An 18830-nucleotide genomic window follows, 5' to 3' on the forward strand; every position below is an offset into this window, starting at 1 on the left:
CCTGGGCGCAGTATATAAGCCAAAGGGCAGTGTAGAGAATTGGTAGTGCATTGAGCCAGCTATGAATCTGAGGTATCTTCTGCAAGATTGTCTGATTGGGACATGCAGGTATGCCTCTTTGAGGTCCAAAGTTACTAGCCAAGCCTTCTTGTGCAGCATGATCAGAAGCTGTGTAGAGTCAACATTTTGAATTTTGGGACGTCCAGAAAAGTATTTAGAATAGACAGGTCCAGAATAGGCCTCCAGGATTTGTCCTTTCTTGGTACTAAGAAAAGTCTTGAGTAAAATCCTCATCTCTGCTCTTGTTGTGGCACTGGCTGAATAGCCCCCATGTCCATGAGAGATGAAACTTCTTTTTGTGCCTCTTGCCATTGATTGCGTGGCAGGTCTGGCATACCTTTTACCTTTGGAAGGGTGTGAAAGTGGAACCTATAGCCCTGAGAGACTATATTTAAGACCCATTTGTCCTGGGTGATCTTGTGCCAGTTTTGTGAAAAAAGTGCTAGCTTTCCCCCTAAGGGTGCTGCCAAAAAATAAGTGTTTGGCATTGGCAGAGGGAAGTCATTGGGACTGTTTTCTATAAGGCTGTGATTTGTCTTCTCCACTTTTGGAGGTAGAAGCACCCCATTGTTTGGGCCTGTATGAGCCTTGGGGCTGTTGCCTGCCTCTAGGGCATCTGAATCTGCCTCTTTGTGGTCTATCTGACACTGGAAAGGACCAGTTCTTAGAGGGCCAGTTCCTGCTAAATCTGGGTGGCTGTACCTGTAAGAAATCCTTTACTGTCTGCATAGATTTTGCCTTATCCTCCATTTTCTTCAACACCTCTTCTGCCTTAACACCAAACAAAGTATCATGCTGTAATGGAGCATCCAATAATTTTGCTTTAACATGATCAGGCAGAGTCTGTTCCTTTAACCAAGCATGCCTTCTAATAACAGAACCTGTAACAGTGGCCCTGCACAAGGCCTCCAGTGAATCATAGCCACATTGCAAAGTATGTTTCACACTTGTTCAGCTGCATGCAATAAATCCTGCAAATCTTTGTTCTCAGAACATTCAGAATTTGCCAACATTTTTTGTTTTAACAAAGACATTAAGTACTGCTGATATTTGAGCATATGAAATTGACAATTTAAAGCCCTTACAGCCAAGGTAGCATAAGTGTAAACTTTTTTCCCCCATCTGTCCAAAGCCCTAGAATCTCTATCTGAGGGGACAGGGTTTTTGGCAGAAGCAGCCTTGACTCCTTTAGGACCCTGTGAGACAGTTTCTGGGTTAGCAGCATGGTTTTTGTAAAGTAATTTATGGGAGTCTGGGACCCTGTAGTATCTGTCCGGCTTAACATGGGCATGAGGTAAAGAGTCTGGAGACAGGCCGGACTCTGAAAAAACATCATCTACTATGTCTAGAACGGGGAATTGCAAGAGGTCTGTGCTGAGGAAGTAAAAGAAAGCCTCTAAGTCTTTTCTTAGAATCGGAATAATCCTGGCTCTCCCAATGGAAATGCTCCCTCATGGTATGCAGGGTTTCCCCAAATGAACAGTCCTCACGAGGAGAAGCTGAAGGAATAGAATCTTCAGCATCAGAATCCTCATAGGGAGGAACAGAATATCCCTGATCAGAACAGGAATCAGAGGAAATGGAAACCTGATCAGAGGAATCATACTCAGTGTCTTGCCTAGGCCTCTTATCAGGAGGGGGATGGGAACCCCTGATCAAAGTAATTAGGTCTTTGGCCATTTTCAGCATCTGTTTCTTAGGCATAGAAGTCTGTCCTGGAGAATGCTATACTGGTTTCCGTGTCTTTAAAACTGTTTTAGACTTTGTCTTGGATGCCGAAGTAGGCTTTATATAAAGTTGTGTAGGTCTGAAGACACCCTCAGAAGCCGATGCCTGCTCAACGGCTCCGGACCCATCTGAGGGATTAATTTCCGAAGGGCCAATACCTTGAGTATCCAGAGGCCTAGCTGTCTCCACGTGGGAGTCGGAGGCAGCCTGTGGCTCTGAGGTAGCAGGAGTCAGGGGCTGCGAATGCGCCTCACTGAGCACCGACGAACCGGCGACTGGCCTAGAGGAGGCTTCGGCATCGGTTTTGGCCCTCGGATGCTTGTCCTTGTCTTTATCCTTGCATTTTTTATGAATTCCGATCGTTGGTTGTTCCGACGGCAGTATGTAGTTAAACCTTCTGCCAAAATAATGAAAAACAAAATCATACCGACGCTTAACACTGCATTGGTTAAATCTAGCACAAAACCAACAACTAGAAACGTCGTGGTCAGGGCCTAGGCAAGGAATACAGTAAGAGTGGAAATCCTTATGAGGTATTTGCTTCCCACAAGAAATACAATTGTTAACTTTTTCTGACATCGGTCTGGAGCAAGAAAAAAGTTTCCCCAACGGGGTACTTAGCTTTATTGAAGCCTTTGGATCTGAAATTTGATTTTGAAAATCTCAGGAGTCGGCCGAGGCACTTGCAAACTGCTTTTGCTTCGGGCACCACGTGGCAAGAAAGACTGAAGAAAATGCCATCGGCTGCATCTTTTATACCCCTGGTGCACTGACGTCAGGGAAGAGGTGACAGCAACCGACGACAGACCAGGACTTTGGAATTCAGGCCAACTGCGGGTAGCCTGCCAGCAGGATAATGCAAGTGTAATGATTGCAACAGTGAAACACGATGAACATCTGCTTAGGTTCCAATTTCTCAGCTTCAGTGTCCAAAGTTTAAACCTGTTTTTTTGATTAATGTTTGTTTGAAGTAATGTTTTTCTTTCTCTATGTGGCTTTTCTTCAAATACTCTTGTTTATTTCCACCTCTCAAAATCACACAGGCTGGCTGAATGGGTACTCCAAGACATCACTCACCCTTGCCCATATTATCATAGCTGTGGCCAGAAAGGGGTCTGCAGCTGACCAGTTCATTTACAGGGTTAACAAATAACACTTAAAAAATTAAATCAAGGGTAAAAGGTTAGGTCAGAACAGTAACCATGGAATAAATGCATGTGAGGTTAGGTCCAGAAGCTCAGAAGTCAACAGGACTGGAAAGAAACTAATAGATGGGAAAAAAAAAAACGAATGGCAGTTTTACAGGTAGGATGATAAGTTTTCATAGAACCATTAGCATTTGAGAAGGCTTTAGGAACAGTTTTACTATGCTCTGAGGAAAGACAATACAAGTTGCTTTTACAACGCACCAAACAAAGGCAAAATAAAATACATGTTTTTAACTCTGTAACAGCAAATTGCATGATTTTCTGCGGCCATCACCATGACACAAAACACATACTTGGAACTGTTGATGTAACCCGCTGAGGTGGAGGAGGAGGCGGAGGAGGGGGAGGTGGTTGTACAGCTGGGGGGTCAGAAGACGACCTCTGCCTGCTACCATTATCCATTATGGAGCTATTTTTCCATGTAGTGGAAGGTGCCTGCACACCACTGCCGGATACAGAAGGCTGAGCTGCAATGAAAATTAGAGCAGAAACATATTTACCTTTATTGATTTAGCACAATTACTGTGCATATAAAATACATAATGTTCTAATGCCAATGTTTTTGTTCCAGCTCCTTATACCCATAACCCAGGACATTCTCTTATGTGTGTTCTTTCTTCCACCTATTTACACTCCAGTTCTGCATTTGTTACATCACCTTTTAATTAAGTTTATGTAAACAGTTTTTAAAACTGTCATCTGAGACATTTACTTAAGGAACTTGTTATAACAAAATATTAGGCTTGCAGAAGGGGAACTTTCTCTCACTTTTGTGTCTATATTACAGACATACTGTACACTACTCAAAAATATTTCAGCAAACAGTTCCACAATATGTGCAATTAAAAAAAAAATAAAGAACTGAGAGGGAAATTCTTACTGTAACAATTGAGATTCAACATGACCCTCCTTGACAGGTTATTGGTTGGGTACACATTCTCCAGCAATGATAACCTGATACTTTTTCAAGCAGATTACCACATTCTAGGACATCCACAATCCTGTACATATGTTGTGATATAAAGGAAAGTACAGTTGTATACCTACCATAAATGTAGATATTCGAGTGTATTCACTGTTGCAGTCTTTACACTTGGGTTATCCTGTTGGCAGGCTACCCGCAGTCGGCCTGAATTCCAAAGTCCTGGTCCAGTGTCGGTTGTTGTCGCCTCTTCCCTGACGTCACTGCGCCAGGGGTATAAAAGATGCAGCTGATGCCATTTTCTTCAGTTTTTCTTGCCCCAGATGTCAGGTGCCCCCAAAAGGGTAAGCTAAAAAACATAGCTTATAAAAACATGCACTAATATAAACAATACCTTCATCTACAAGCAAATACATCAAATAGGTTGTATAGAATAGAGAAGTACAGATAAGTCCCAGCAAAGAAAGGGGGATGGTGGGTGGGTAACCTGGACTGCAACAGTGAATACACCTGAACATCTACATTTATGGTAGGTACACAACTGTACTATGTTCATCGTGTTTCACTGCTGCAGTCATTACACTTGGGTTGAATCCCAAAGCTGAGGTTGGGCAGCTGTGTCTAAATAGAATTAGGAGTGGCTATAAGGCCCTGCAGAACTGCAGTGGCAAAGCCTGCCCTGGATTTAGAGTAAAGAGGTAAGTGGCAGTGCTTAGCAAAAGTGTGCACTGAGTTGCAGCCTCAAAATATCCTTGGTTGGTACTCCTCTGAGGAAGGCTGCTGAGGTGGCTGCTGCCCTGGTAGAATGTGGTCTAATGCCCTTAGGCACTGATTTGCCATGTTGTGAATAGCAGAAACGAATGAAGTGTCCTATCCATTTTGAAATAGTCTGCTTTGAGATAGCCTTTTCTTGTGATCCTGCAGCATATGCCACTAAAAGTTGCTCAGTCTTTCTGAAAGTTTTAGTTTTGTCCAGGTAGAAGCGTAGCTGTCTGTGTATGTCCAAAGAATGCAGAAGTCTCTCCCCTTTATTCTGTGGGTTTGGGTAAAAAGTAGGCAAATGAATGGTTTGGTTAAGAGCCACACTGAACGCTACCTTAGGCATAAATGTTGGGTTTTTCCTTAGAGAAACCCTGTCTGGATGGAAGATAATAAAAGGTTCCACAACCATTAATGCCTGTAACTCTGAGACTCTTCTTGCTGAAGTTATTGCTAGGAGCAGAGCTGTTTTCCATGATAAGAATTTTAACTCAGCTGTTTTGGCTGGCTCAAAAGGAGGCAGTGTGAGTTTTTCCAAGACAAAATTGAGGTCCCATGCAGGTACTGGTGCTCTCCTTGGAGGTCTTATGTTTTTAGCCCCCCTGAGGTACTGCCTAAGCAATGGATGTGAAAAAATAGGTGGGTCCATATTGTAATGAGCTGAAATAGCAGAGGCATGGATCTTAATTGATGAGTAGGATAGGCCTTTGTCCAGCATCTCAGTTAGATACTGTAAAATCTGAGGAATATTTGGAACAAGCGTGTCAATTCCTTGTGCCTGGTTCCAAGCACAGAATCTCTTCCATTTTTCTGCATAAGATTTTCTGGTGCTGGGCCTCCTGGCCTCCAAAATAACATCCATAACCACTTTAGAGAGAGAGGTGTATTCTGAATGGTTACACTATACGCCGTGCAGCTAGATTTAGGGTTCTGAGTTGACTGTGCATGATCTGATTGTTTTGTTGGGTCAGTAAATGAGGAATTTGAGGCAATGTCCAGGCTGGGCCTTGAGACAAGCTCCTTAGGATTGGGTACCAGTGTTGGCGTGGCCAATCCGGGGCAATTAGTATCATTTGTGGCTTCTCTTGTCTGACCTTTAGGAGTACCTTGGGGAGGAGAGGCAGTGGAGGAAAGGCATATACTGTAAGGTTGTTTCAGCTGAATGACAAAGCATTCACTTTCCATGCTCGTTTGTGATAAGTCCTTGTGCAGAATCTCTGAAGTTGGCAGTTGTGAGGGGAGGCAAAAAGATCTATGTCTGGGCATCCCCATTTCCTTGTTATCATGCTGAAGATTTGTGGATCTAGTTTCCACTCGGGAGGATCCATGAGGTTTCTGCTTAGTTCGTCTGCCAGAGCATTTGTTTTTCCTGGCAGGAATTGTGCTTGCAGGTGTACTTGGTAAGTCAATGCTGTGTTCCACAAAATCATGGTTTGTCTGCAGAGGGGGTAGGTATGTGAACCCCCCCTGCTTGTTTATGTACCACATGACTGTGGTGTTGTCCATCTTTATCAGCAGCTGTCCTGGATGAAGTAGGTCCTTGAAGGCTGTCAGGGCATTTTGTACAGCTAGCATCTCTTTTTGATTGATGTGAAGATGCCTTTGGCTTGCGGGCCATGTGCCCTGAATACATTTTCCTGCCATGTGGGCCTCCCAGGCATAATCTGATGCATCTGTTGTTAGTGTTTGCCTGGCTGTGGGTAAAGTGAATGGCTGTCCCTTGTTGTGGTGACAGGCCTGTGCCCACCAATGAAACTCCTGTTGCAGGCAGGGAATGAGTGAAATTAATGATTCCAGACTGTGGCAATGTTGAGTCGAAACACTTTTTAGATACCATTGTAGTTTCCTCATATGCAGTCTTGCATATGGAATTAGCAGAATGCAGGATGCCATGTAGCCCAGAGCCTGCAGAGTTTTTCTTGCAGATAACTGGGTCTTTGTTGCCATGCTTTTGAAGTAAGTCAGTTGCCTTTGTTTGTCTGGCATGAGATAAACCATCTGGGCAGTTGTATTTAAGCTTGCACCCAGGAATATTATCTCTTGAGAGGGTACTAGTTTTGATTTCTTTTTGTTTACTGTATACCCTAGGCAAATTAGTAATCTTTTTACAAACGCCAGATGCTTTAGTAGAATGTCTTTGTTCTCTGCTTGAATAAGGCAGTCATTTTGTGAAGACCCTGGGCGCAGTAGATAAGCCAAAGGGCAGTGCAGAGAATTGGTAGTGCATTGAGCCAGCTATGAATCTTAGGTATCTTCTGCAAGATTGTCTGATTGGGACATGCAGGTATGCCTCTTTGAGGTCCAAAGTTACAAGCCAAGCCTTCTTGCCCAGCATGGGCAGAAGCTGCTGCAGAGTCAACATTTTGAATTTCGGAATGTCCAGAAAAGTATTTAGAATAGACAGGTCCAGAATTGTTCTCCATGCTTTGTCCTTTCTTGGTACTAAGAAAAGTCTTGAGTAAAATCCTTGTCCCTGCTCTTGTTGTGGCACTGGCTGAATAGCCCTCATGTCCCTGAGAGATGAAACTTGTTTTTGTGCCTCTGGCCATTGATTGTGTGGCAGGTCTGGCATACCTTTTGCCTTTGGAAGGGTTTGAAAGTGGAACCTGTAACCCTGAGAGACTATATTTAAGACCCATTTATCCTGGGTGATCATGTGCTAATTTTGTGAAAAAAGTGCTAGCTTTCCCCCTAAGGGTGCTGCCAAAAGATAAATGCTTGGCACTGGCAGAGGGAAGTCATTGGGACTGTTTCCTATATGGCTGTGATTTGTCTTCTCCGCTTTTGGAGGTAGAAGCACCCCATTGTTTGGGCCTGCATGAAGCCTGGGGCTGTTGTCTACCTCTAGGGCTTCTGTATCTGCCTCTTTGTGGCCTGTCTGACACGGGAAAGGACCAATTTTTAGAAGGCCAGTTCCTGCTAAATCTGGGTGGCTGTACCTGTAAGAAATCCTTTACTGTCTGCATAGATTTAGCTTTATCCTCTATTTTCTTCAACACCTCTTCTGCCTTAACACCAAACAAAGTATCATGCTGTACTGGAGCATCCAATAATTTTGCTTTAACATGATCAGGCAGAGTCTGTTCCTTTAACTAAGCATGCCTTCTAATGACAGAATCTGTTACAGCAGCCCTGCAAGAGGCCTCCAGTGAATGATAACCACATTGCAAAGTATGCTTTCCCACTTGTTCAGCTGCATGCAATAAATCCTGCATTTCCTTGTTCTCAGAACATTCAGAATGTCAACATTTTCTGTTTTAGCAGAGACATTAAGTATTGCTGATATTTAAGCATATGAAACTGACAATTTAAAGTCCTTACAGCAAAGGTAGCAGAAGTGTAAACTTTTCCCCCATCTGTACAGAGCCCTTGAATCTCTATCTGAGGGGACAGGGTTTTTTGCAGTACCAGCCTTGACCCCTTTGGGACCCTGAGAAATAGTTTCTGGGTCAGCAGCAGGATTTTTATATAGAAATTTATGAGAATCTGGAACCCTGTAGTATCTGTCTGGCTTAACAGGTGCAGGAGGAAAAGAGTTGGGAGACAGGCCGGACTCTGAAAATACATCATCTACAATGTCTAGAACAGGTGGAATAGCAAGAGGTCTGTGCTGAGGTAGTAAAAGAAAGTCTCTGAGCCTTTTCTTAGTTTCTGAGTAATCTTGGCTCTCCCAGTGGAAATGCTCCCTCATGGTATGCAGGGTTTCCCCAAAGGAGTAATCCTCAGGAGGAAAAGCTGAAGGAATAGATTCTTCAGCATCAGAATCCTCATAGGGAGGAATAGAGTATCCCTGTTCTGAAGAGGAGTCAGAGATAATAGAAACCTGATCAGAGGAATCATATTCAGTGTCTTGCCTAGGCCTCTTATCAGGAGGGGGATGGGAACCCCTGATCAAAGTAATTAGGTCTTCGGCCATTTTGAGCATCTGTTTCTTAGGCATGGAAGTCTGTCCTGGAGAATGCTGTACTTGTTTCCTTGTCTTTAAAACTGTTTTAGTCTTTGTCTTGGATGCTGAAGTTGGCTTGATATAAAGCTGTGTAGGTCTGAAAACACCCTCAGAAGCCGATGCCTGCTCAGCGGCTCCGGACCCATCTGAGGGATTAGTTTCCGAAGGCCCAACACCATGAGTATCCAGAGGCCTAGTTGTCTCCACGTGGGAGTTGGGAGCGGCCTGTGGATCTGAGGTAGCGGGTGTCAGGGGCTGCGAAAGCGCCTCACTTAGAACTGGTGGCTGGCCTAGAAGAGGTTTCGTCATCGGTTTTGGACCTTGGATGCCTGTCCTTTCTTTTTCCTTGTGCTTTTTATGAACTCTGGTCGTTGGCTGTTCCGACGGCATTAATATAGTTAAACCTTCGGCCAAAGTAATGAAAAGCAAAATCGTACCGACGCTTAATAGTGCGTTGGTTAAATCTAGCACAAAACCGACAACTAGCAACATCGTGGTCAGGGCTTAGGTAAGGAATACAGTAAGAATGAAAATCCTTATGAGGTATTTGCTTCCCACAAGAAATACAATTGTTAACTTTTTCTGACATCGGTCTGGAGCAAGAAAAAAGTTTCCCCAACGGAGTACTTAGCTTTATTGAAGACTTCGGATCTGAAATTCAATTTCGAAAATCTCAGGAGTCGGCCAACCAGCACTTGCGAACTGCTTTTGCTTCGGGCACCGCACGGCAAGAAAGACTGAAGAAAATGATGTCGGCTGCATCTTTTATACCTCTGGTGCACTGACGTCAGGGAAGAGGCGACAGCAACTGATGCCGGACCAGGACTTTGGAATTCAGGCTGACTGCGGGTAGCCTGCCAGCAGAATAACCCAAGTGTAATGACTGCAACAGTGAAACACGATGAACATCAGCTACTTAAGCAAATACATTCCTAGAACCAATAAAGTCTGTCGCATGCCACTAGCAAGCATAGTACAGTTTTGTACCTACCATAAATGTAGATGTTCGAGTGTATACCCTGCTGCAGTCATCACACTTGGGTTATCCTGCCGTCAGGTGTCCCGCAGTCGGCCTGAATTCCAAAGTCTTGGTCCGGCGTCGGTTGTTGTCGCTTCTTCCCTGACGTCAGTGCACCAGGGGTATATAAGAGGCATCTGACGCCATTTTCTTCAGTTTTTCTTGCCCCAAATGTCAGGTGCCCCCCCAAAAGATGGTCAGTAGATAGTACCAATAATAAAAGCTTAGCACAAACAAAACATCCCTCCAGCTATAAGCAAATACACCACAAAGGTTGTACCAGATTTTAAGGTATAGAAAGGTTTTAGTTAGGTCAGAGGGGATGGAGGGAGGGTAACCTGGACTGCAGCAGGGTATACACTCGAACATCTACATTTATGGTAGGTACAAAACTGTACTATGTTCATCGTGTTACCCTGCTGCAGTCATCACACTTGGGTAGAATACCAAAGCTAAGGATGGGAGGTGGAGCCAAACAGGGTTAGAGTAGACAAGAAGGCCCTGAAAAACTGCAGTGGCGAAGCCAGCTCTAGTCTTAGAGTAAAGTGGTAAGTGATGGTGTTTGATGAAGGTGTGTACTGAACTCCAAGTTGCAGCTTCCAGAATATCCTTGGTTGGCACCCCCCTGAGGAAGGCTGTAGATGTAGCTGCTGCCCTGGTGGAGTGGGGCTTTATGCTAGCAGGAACTGGTTTTCCATGATGGGTGTAGCAAAAACGTATGCAATGTCCTATCCATTTGGAAATGGTCTGTGTTGAGATAGCCTTTCCTTGTGATGCTGTAGCATAGGATACAAAAAGTTGGTCAGATTTTCTAAAAGCCTTAGTTTTATCCAAGTAGTAACGTAGTTGCCTGTGAATGTCCAAGGAATGCAGGAGTCTTTCTCCTTTGTTCTGTGGATTTGGAAAGAAGGTGGGTAAGTGGATGGTTTGATTTAGAGCCACACTGGATACCACCTTTGGCATAAAGGAGGGGTTAGTTCGTAGAGAAACTCTGTCTTGATGAAAAATTAGGAAAGGCTCTACTGTGCCTGTAGCTCTGAGACTCTTCTGGCTGAAGAAATTGCTAACAGCAGGGCAGTCTTCCATGGTATAAACTTTAAGTCAGCTGAGAAAGCTCGCTCAAAAGGTGGGAGCGTAAGTTTTTCCAGAACACCATTTAGGTCCCAAGTTGGTGTTGGTGCTCTCCTGGGAGGCCTAATGTTTTTTGCCCCTCTGAGATACTGCCTTAGAAGTGGATGTGAAAATAAGGGAGGATCTGTGTTGTAGTGAGCTGAAACAGCTGAGGTGTGGATTTTAATAGATGAAAAAGTCCTTTGTGTAACATCTCAGTTAAATATTGTAGAATCTGAGGCATGTCCGGCTAAAGGGTATTTTGGCCTTTAGCTTGGTTCCAGGTGCAAAATCTTTTCCATTTGTCTGAGCAGGCTTTCCTGGTGCTGGGTCTCCTGGCCTCCAGAATGACATCCATAACAGCTTGTGAAAGAGGGGCTGGCTGGTTGCTTAGGTGATTTGCCATGCAGCCAAATTTAAGGTTTTGAGCTGGCTGTGTAGAATCTGATTGCCTTGCTGTGTGAGTAGATGAGGAATTTGTGGTAAAATCCATGGTGGGCCCTGGGCCATGTTCCTTAGTAGAGGCTACCAGTGCTGGCATGCCCAGTCCGGGGCAATGAGTATCATTCGAGGTCTCTCCATCCTGACTTTCAGCAGCACCTTTGTGAGAAGGGGCAATGGAGGAAAGGCATATACTGTCAGCATTTTCCAACTGAATGAGAGTGTGTCCACTTTCCAAGCTTGATGGTGAAATGTCCTTGTGCAAAATTTTGAAAGCTGATAGTTTTGGGGGTTGGCAAACAGGTCTATGTCTGGGCGCCCCCAATTTTGAGTTATCATTGCAAATACTTGTGGATCCAATTTCTACTTGTGGGGGTCCATGATGTTTCTGCTTAGGTCGTCTGCCAATGTGTTTTTTCCCTGGCAGGAATTGAGCTTGTAATTGAACTTGGTAAGCCAGTGCTGTAGTCCACAAGGTCATTGCTTGCCTGCATAGAGGGTAGGAGTGTGTACCCCCTTGTTTGTTTATGTACATTACTGTGGTGTTGTCTGTCCTTATTATAAGCTGTCCTGAATGTAAGAGGTCCTTGAAGGCTGTCAGAGCATTCTGTACAGCTAGCATTTCTTTTTGACTGATGTGCAGATTCCTTTGATCTGCAGTCCATATGCCTTGAAAGCACAGTCCTGCCATGTGTGCCCCCCAGGCATAGTCCGATGCATCTGTTTGTCCTAGTTTGCCTGGCTAGGGTAAGGTGAAAGGCTGACCCTTGTTGAGGTGACATGCCTGTGACCACCATAGAAACCCCTGTTGAAGGCAGGGAATGAGAGGTATCATTGTTTCCAAGCTGTGGCTGTGTTGAGTCCATACGCTTTTCAGGTACCATTGTAATTTCCTCATATGCAGTTTTGCAAATGGTATTAGTAGTATGCAAGATGCCATGAAGCCCAGGGCCTGCAGAATTTTTCTTGCAGGGAGTTGGGTCTTTGTTGCCATTATTTTGAAGTATTGAGTTAGTTGTAGTTGTTTGTCTGGCATCAGATAAGCCATCTGGGCCGTTGTATTCAAGCTGGCACCCAGGAATGTCATATTTTGTGAGGGCACTAGTTTTGATTTCTTTTCGTTTACTGTGTACCCTAGGCAACTTAGAAGGTGTTTTGCAAAAGCCAGATGTTGTAAGAGAATGTCCTTGCTTTCTTCTTGGTTGAGGCAGACGTCCAGGTATGGGTATATTGAATTCCTCTTTGTCTGCAGTATGCAATTACTGGTGCCAGGCATTTTGTGAAGACCCTGGGTGCAGTAGATAAGCCAAAGGGCAGGGCAGTGCAGAGAATTGGTAATGGGTTGAACCTGCAATAAAACGGAGGTATCTTTTGCAATTTTGTCTGATAGGGACATGCAGGTATGCCTCCTTGAGGTCCAACGTTACTAGTCAAGCTTTCTTGCCCAACATGGGAAGAAGCTGCTGTAGTGTTAGCATCTTGAATTTGGGTACTTGCAAGAAGGCGTTTAGAATTGAAAGGTCCAGAATGGGTCTCCAAGCATTGTCCTTTCTGGGGACTAGAAAGAGCCTTGAGTAAAATCCTTGGCCTTGCTCCTGTGTAGGTACCAGTTGAATGGCTCTCATGTCCATGAGAGCTGTAATTTGTTTTTGTGCCTCTGCCCATTGATTTTGTGGCAAGTTTGGCATTCCTTTTATCCTTGGCAAGGTGTGGAAATAGAATCTGTATCCTTGTGAGATAATGTCTAGGACCCATTTGTCCATTGTGACGATGCACCAGTTGTCTATAAAAAATGCTAATTTTCCTCCCAAGGGAGCTGCCAAGAGATTTTTGCTTGGCAGTTTGAGGTTTAAGTCATTGTGTTTGTCTTCTAGTAGTTTTGGACCTGTCTTCTCCTCCCTTCTGTGTTGCATTGCCCCATTGGCGAGGTTTGTAAGGGATTTGTGCTTGTCCTCTGCCCCATGGGCGTCTGTATTTACCCCTCTGTGGTCTGTCAGAAGCTGGAAAGGACCAATTTTTGCTGGCCAATTTCTGCTAAAACGTGGGGGTTGTACCTGTAAGAAATCTTTGACCGTCTGCATAGATTTTGCCTTATCCTCCATTTTCTTTAAAACCTCCTCTGCTTTAACCCCAAATAAGACATCCTGCTGTAAGGGTGCATCTAGTAACTTTGTTTTAACATGATCAGGCAGAGTTTGTTCCTTTAACCAAGCATGCCTACATATAACAGACCCAGTAACAGCTGCTCTACAGGAAGCTTCCAAGGAATCAAATCCACATTGTAAAGTATGTTTGCCCACCTGTTCAGCTGCATGCATCAGATCCTGCATTTCTTTGAATTCAGACTGCTGAGGGTGCGTGCTCATCTTTTGTTTTATTTGAGACATTAGGAATTGCTGGTATTTCAGCATGTGAAATTGACAATTTAGTGCTCTCATATCTAGTGCTCTGGAGTCCCTTTCAGAGGGTACAGGATTTTTAGCCATAGAAGCCTTAGCCCCTTTGGGACCCTGGGAGATTGTCTCTGGGTCAGCAACAGGGATTTTGTAAAGGAATTTGTGTGAGTCAGGCACTCTATAATATCTATCTGGTTTGGCTGGAGCAGGAGGCAGAGAATCTGGATTTAGACTAGATTCTAAGTAATCATCACCCACAATGTCTAAAACTGGAGGGATAGCAAGTGGTCTGTGCTGGGGGAGTAAAAGAAACTGTTGGAGCCTTTTCTTTGAGTCAGAATAGTCCTGACCTTCCCAGTGGAAATGTCCCCTCATGGTATATAAGGTTTCCCCAAAGGAACAGTCTTCAGGGGGAGAAGCTGAGGGAATGGAATCTTCAGCATCAGAATCTTCATAAGGGGAAAGGAGTAATCCTGTTCCTCAGAGGAGCCTGAGGAAATGGACACTTGATCAGAGAAGGCATAATCCTCCTCTTGTCTAGGCCTTTTGTCTGGGGGGGAGGTTGGGAACCCCTGATTAAAGAAATCAAATCTTCAGCCATTTTAAGAATCTGTTTCTTAGGCATGGGGCCTTGAACTGGAGACTGATGTGCAGTCTTTTTTGGTTTTAGAGGAGTTTTAAGCTTAGCATAAGATTTTATGGTGAGAGTAGTCGGTCTGAAGACACCTTCTGTAACCGAAGGTGTTTCCGCAGTACCGGCTTCTCCTTCTGCAATGTTGTCAGTAGGGCCTAAAGAAAATGGCTGCATTGGCCTAGAACTCTCTGCTTGAGAATCCGAAGCGGTCAGGGGTTCCAATTCTGCGGTCATCAGGGGCTGCGTAGGCGCCTCACTGAAAACCGGAGAACGGGCGACCAGCCCAGCCGAGGCCTCGGAGTCTGGCTTGGATCCAGGCTGCCTGTCTTTATCTTTGCGTTTTTTATGCACGCCGGTAGTCATTTGCTCCGTCGGCATAGTGTAATTAAATTTCCTACTGAAGTAGTGTCGTGCGAAATCAAAGCGTCGCTTTATAGTTTGCTTATTGAACCTTGCACAGAACCGACAACCAGTGACGTTGTGGTCTGGGCTTAGGCAAGGTAGGTGGGATTTGCTTCCCACAAGAAATGCAATTGTTAACTTTTTCTGACATCGGACTGAGGCAAGAAAAGGTTCCCCAACGGGGTACTTAGCTTTGAAGACTTCGGACTGAAATTCGATTCGAAAATCTCAGGTGTTGGCCGACCGGCACTTGCGAACTGCTTCTGCTTTGGGCACCGTGCGGCAAGAAAGCCTGAAGAAAATGGCGTTGGATGCCTCTTATATACCCCTGGCGCACTGACATCAGGGAAGAAGCGACAGCAACCGACGCCGGACCAAGACTTTGGAATTCAGGCCGACTGCGGGACCGCCTGATGGCAGGATAACCCAAGTGTGATGACTACAGCAGGGTAACATGATGAACATCTTCAAATCTACTTTCACTGTGGTGCTTTACCAGAAAAAAAATGTAAGACAAACGTGAAACTGAAATAAGCAAATCATAAACAAATGATAAAAATAAAAAAAAAAATAACAGCGTATGGGTTCTTTAGTTTCCTGTTTAATTCAATTCAGAGTTATGAGAGAGGTGCAGCCTATCCTGGAACTTACTGGATCATAGGAGGTTACGAGGCTGTTGACCCTAAGGCCTCTACAAGCCTAGCCATGTTATACCCTTGTTCCCTTATGGACCAAGATATATAATCTATGTTTGTGTGTGAATTAAAGATCAGCACTGGGTGCCCTGTCTAAGTGGGACATAGATGAAACCCCAAATGTGTAGTTTTACAGTTTCCCATCCAATTGTCCAGGTTATGCTAAAATAGATTCATTGAAGAGCTCTGTTTTATATGAACTAGGAGTTTCTTCCAGAGGAGTGGCAACCTCTGGGAGACATATTCATCTCTCCAGCATGTACTGTTAATATTGCAGGCTAGGTAAAGATCCCTAGAGTAAGTAAATCTTGTTGGATTTGTGATGTGCAGCAGCTTCATCAAGGCAGGGCTGAGACTGTCCTGTAGTCAAGGCACAAGTCGCCTCTAAGCAGTCTATACGATACTCAGTAATGTGACAGGGCCTTCAATCTGTCTGTGTAGGTCATGTGTTGTAGGCCCTGAATTTTCTTGGTGAGAAACCTCTGAGGTCCCTCCAGTTGCTGCAGATGTCTGGTGAGGTACATACAGAAGGAAACATCGTAATCTATTATTGGTCTGATGAGAGATGGGTACAGGGGAGTTATAACCTCCTTAGCTTTGGATGGTATACCCTTGCTTATGAGGTGTGCAATGTAGGCCTTGCTTACTACTGTGGACACCTGATGATCAAAATTAAGGCTGCTATCAACTTGCATTCCTAAATCTCTCACCACTGGGTTTGAATTTAGGGGGATATATTATTTATTTATTTAACATTTGTTTACCAGGAAGGTCAGGCTGGACAGCTAGTGTCTGTTTTCAGCGGAGTCCTTGGGAGAAAAGCTCCAGAAAAATTATTACATAATATGAGCAACGTAAACAATGTCAATCAAGTTACAGCTGTAGAGAGGTTAACAAACTCATAATACAGAAATAAGTACAAGTACTAAGTATGGAAAGGTTAACATGCTAATAATACAGAGATACATCATGTCTTTATAGACAAATATTTTATTATAGTATAGGCATGCAGACTATATTACAGTATGTACAAAGAGAGAGGGTGTAAAATACAGTAAAAGCAAGGGGAATACCCTCTTTCAGGTAGATGGGAGTTCAGGGAGGTCCTTTGCAGGCACATAAATGGTTGGTATACAGGTAAGCTTTTAATTGGGGTTTGAAGGTGGTTGCCCGTTTTTGTAGCCTGAGGTCAGTAGGCAAGGTTTTCCAGATTTTTGCAACTTGGTTAGTGAAGAGAGATTCGCCCAAGCTACTTTTACACTGGATATTTTCTGTTAGAGCTTTTTTTGTAGATCGCAACTGCCTATTAGAATTGTGGAAGGTTATGAGGCCGAACAGGGCAAGAGTTTTTTCAGGATAGTATAGGATGTGATGTGCCAGACTGAGTTGGTGGTATTGTAGTAAATTCGGGAATTCTAACCAGTGTAGTTTATTTAGGGATTGGTAGCAGTAGGAGTGTGATCTGGCACTGGCAGCGAATCTGGCAATTTTGTTATAGTAGGTGGAGAGTTTATTAAGGTCAGTTTTATTTAAATTTGTCAACACTGGACATGCATATAGTATAGTGGCTAGCAGATGGGTTCTGGCTATGGTGATTCTAGCTTCAGAAGTTAGGTACTGTTTACACTTATAGAGGATGCATATTTTTTGTGGACTTTGGTGACAGTGAGGGCTATATGTTTGCTGTGCTTTAGTTGTTGTTAACTGATGATATGGAGAAGGTAGTGTCTTGGGTTTTTGGTGGGTGGAACAAAAGAAGTTGTGTTTTCTTTGGGTTTAATATTAACTGGGAATTGTTTAGTCAATATTCTATTTCAGTGAAGGATTGTTGTTTTTTTTGTTGGAGAAGTTGTATGCTGGGTGTGAAGCAGATCAGAGTAGTATTGTCGACTAGTTTGGCAGTTGTAGTAGTGGGGTTGATTTGTAAAGAGGTTGAACAGGTGTGGGCCGAGGATGGACCCTTGGGGCACACCTACTGTGACTGGGAGTGGGGGGGATAGGGAGTCAAGTCATTTGACTGACTGAAGGCGGTTGTCTAGGTAGCTTTTAAACCAGTATAGGGCTGTCAAGGTTGAGATTTGGGTGGCAGGTTAGGAGTTTACTGTGGGAAACTGTATCGAAAGCTTTGGATAAGTCTAGAAAGGTGGCAGAGACAAGATTACCTTGGTTCCTGTATGTGTTTATGATATTGGTGAAGTTGATTAGGGCTGTGGTGGTGCTATGGGATGGGTGGAAGCCATGTTCTGAGTTAGATAGAATGTTGTTAGAGAGGTGGTGGGTGAGGAGTTGTTGATGAATGCATCTTTCTAGGATTTTGGGTAGTGGTGAGAGGATGGCGGGTCAGTAGTTGGAGAGATCAGTGGATGATCCGCCTTTGTGGAGGGGGTTAATAAAAGAAGTTTTCCACAAGGATGGGACAGTTTGTTCAGTGATAAATCTATTTATTAGTAGTGTGATGGGGTTGGATATGGCTCTAGATTATTTGTGTCCAACCAGCCTGCCCTCAGAGCTCTTCCATGTGGCCCCTGACCTCTAACTGCAACATTGATATGCGCATGCCTCAAAACACTTTTTTTGTTTTGTGTTTTTCACGCCCCTGACCTATAAATTTGCCAGTGTGCACATGCACCAAAGCACCCTTGTAGTTTTGTTTTTTTTGCACCAAAGAAGGATCTATGTGTTCCCACCGTTATTTCATGCCAAAGAATCAGTATGTATGTGTTCTCAGTAAAGAGGGACTTGTGTATGGATTTGCCGCCATTGCCTTTGAAAGGGTCAGTACTTACCTGTGTTAATAGGTAAGTACGGAGTGAGTGAGTCTGTGAGTACATGCATGAAAGCAGAATGTTTGTGTATGTGAAAGTAGAAGAAGACTGTGTGTGTGTTTGTGTGTGCATGACAGAGACAGACACATGCACAAAGAGGCTAAATACGATCAATCTACCTACTGAACACAAATAAGTTAGCTCACAGATAAATCGTACATTAAAAGTACACTTTCATTAAATTGCAGCTTTCCTGACAGAGTGAGTGTTGTATTGAATATGAAATCATACCTCTCAACTGTATGGATTTTCGCTTCATCTTCCAATTTGTATCTTTTGCTTAGGAAATAAAATTAGTCATCCAAGCTAATGCAGTTCCAGGGAGTAAGAATGAGACAGCAGCCTAGGGTCAGTGGGTCAGTAGTGAATTGACTTTGTGGGACTGTAGCATATAAAGTTGAATTATTTTTTCTGACAAACAAAAAAACACCCAGCACTGTTTTGTCATTGGTGGGTTCTAAGCAGTGGCAGATTGGACAACAATAAGTATAGCTTTGGTGGATCATCAATACTGGCAAATCAGGTGGGCACAATGTCATTTTTTAAATGTTGTGGGTTTTAGAGTGTATGTGTGTGTTTGTGTGTTGGGAGGGCTGCAACAGTAGACGATTATTAAAGACAGAGACTTACGGACTGTGGAGAATGTTTCTTTGTTTCAAAACCTGATACTTGGGTACAGGGCATGC

General features: G+C 43.9%; 1 protein-coding gene across 6 annotated transcripts in view; it reads right to left on the reverse strand.

Annotated features, from left to right (window-relative positions):
- ASAP2 (ArfGAP with SH3 domain, ankyrin repeat and PH domain 2) overlaps positions 1 to 18830 on the reverse strand; it is a 2005955-nt gene that overhangs the window by 220089 nt on the left and 1767036 nt on the right. For 5 of the 6 annotated variants that reach the window (XM_044079114.1, XM_044079099.1, XM_044079106.1 and 2 more), the window contains one exon: positions 3290 to 3463. The exons of the other annotated variant lie outside the window; for it this stretch is intronic. In XM_044079114.1, coding sequence (XP_043935049.1) covers positions 3290 to 3463 — 174 coding nt within the window. The remainder of the gene's footprint in view (positions 1 to 3289; positions 3464 to 18830) is intronic. 6 annotated transcript variants of the gene reach the window in all.

Source organism: Protopterus annectens, chromosome 1.part1 (genome assembly GCF_019279795.1).
Source record: "Protopterus annectens isolate FY-2018-M chromosome 1.part1, PAN1.0, whole genome shotgun sequence".
NCBI lineage: Eukaryota > Metazoa > Chordata > Ceratodontiformes > Protopteridae > Protopterus > Protopterus annectens.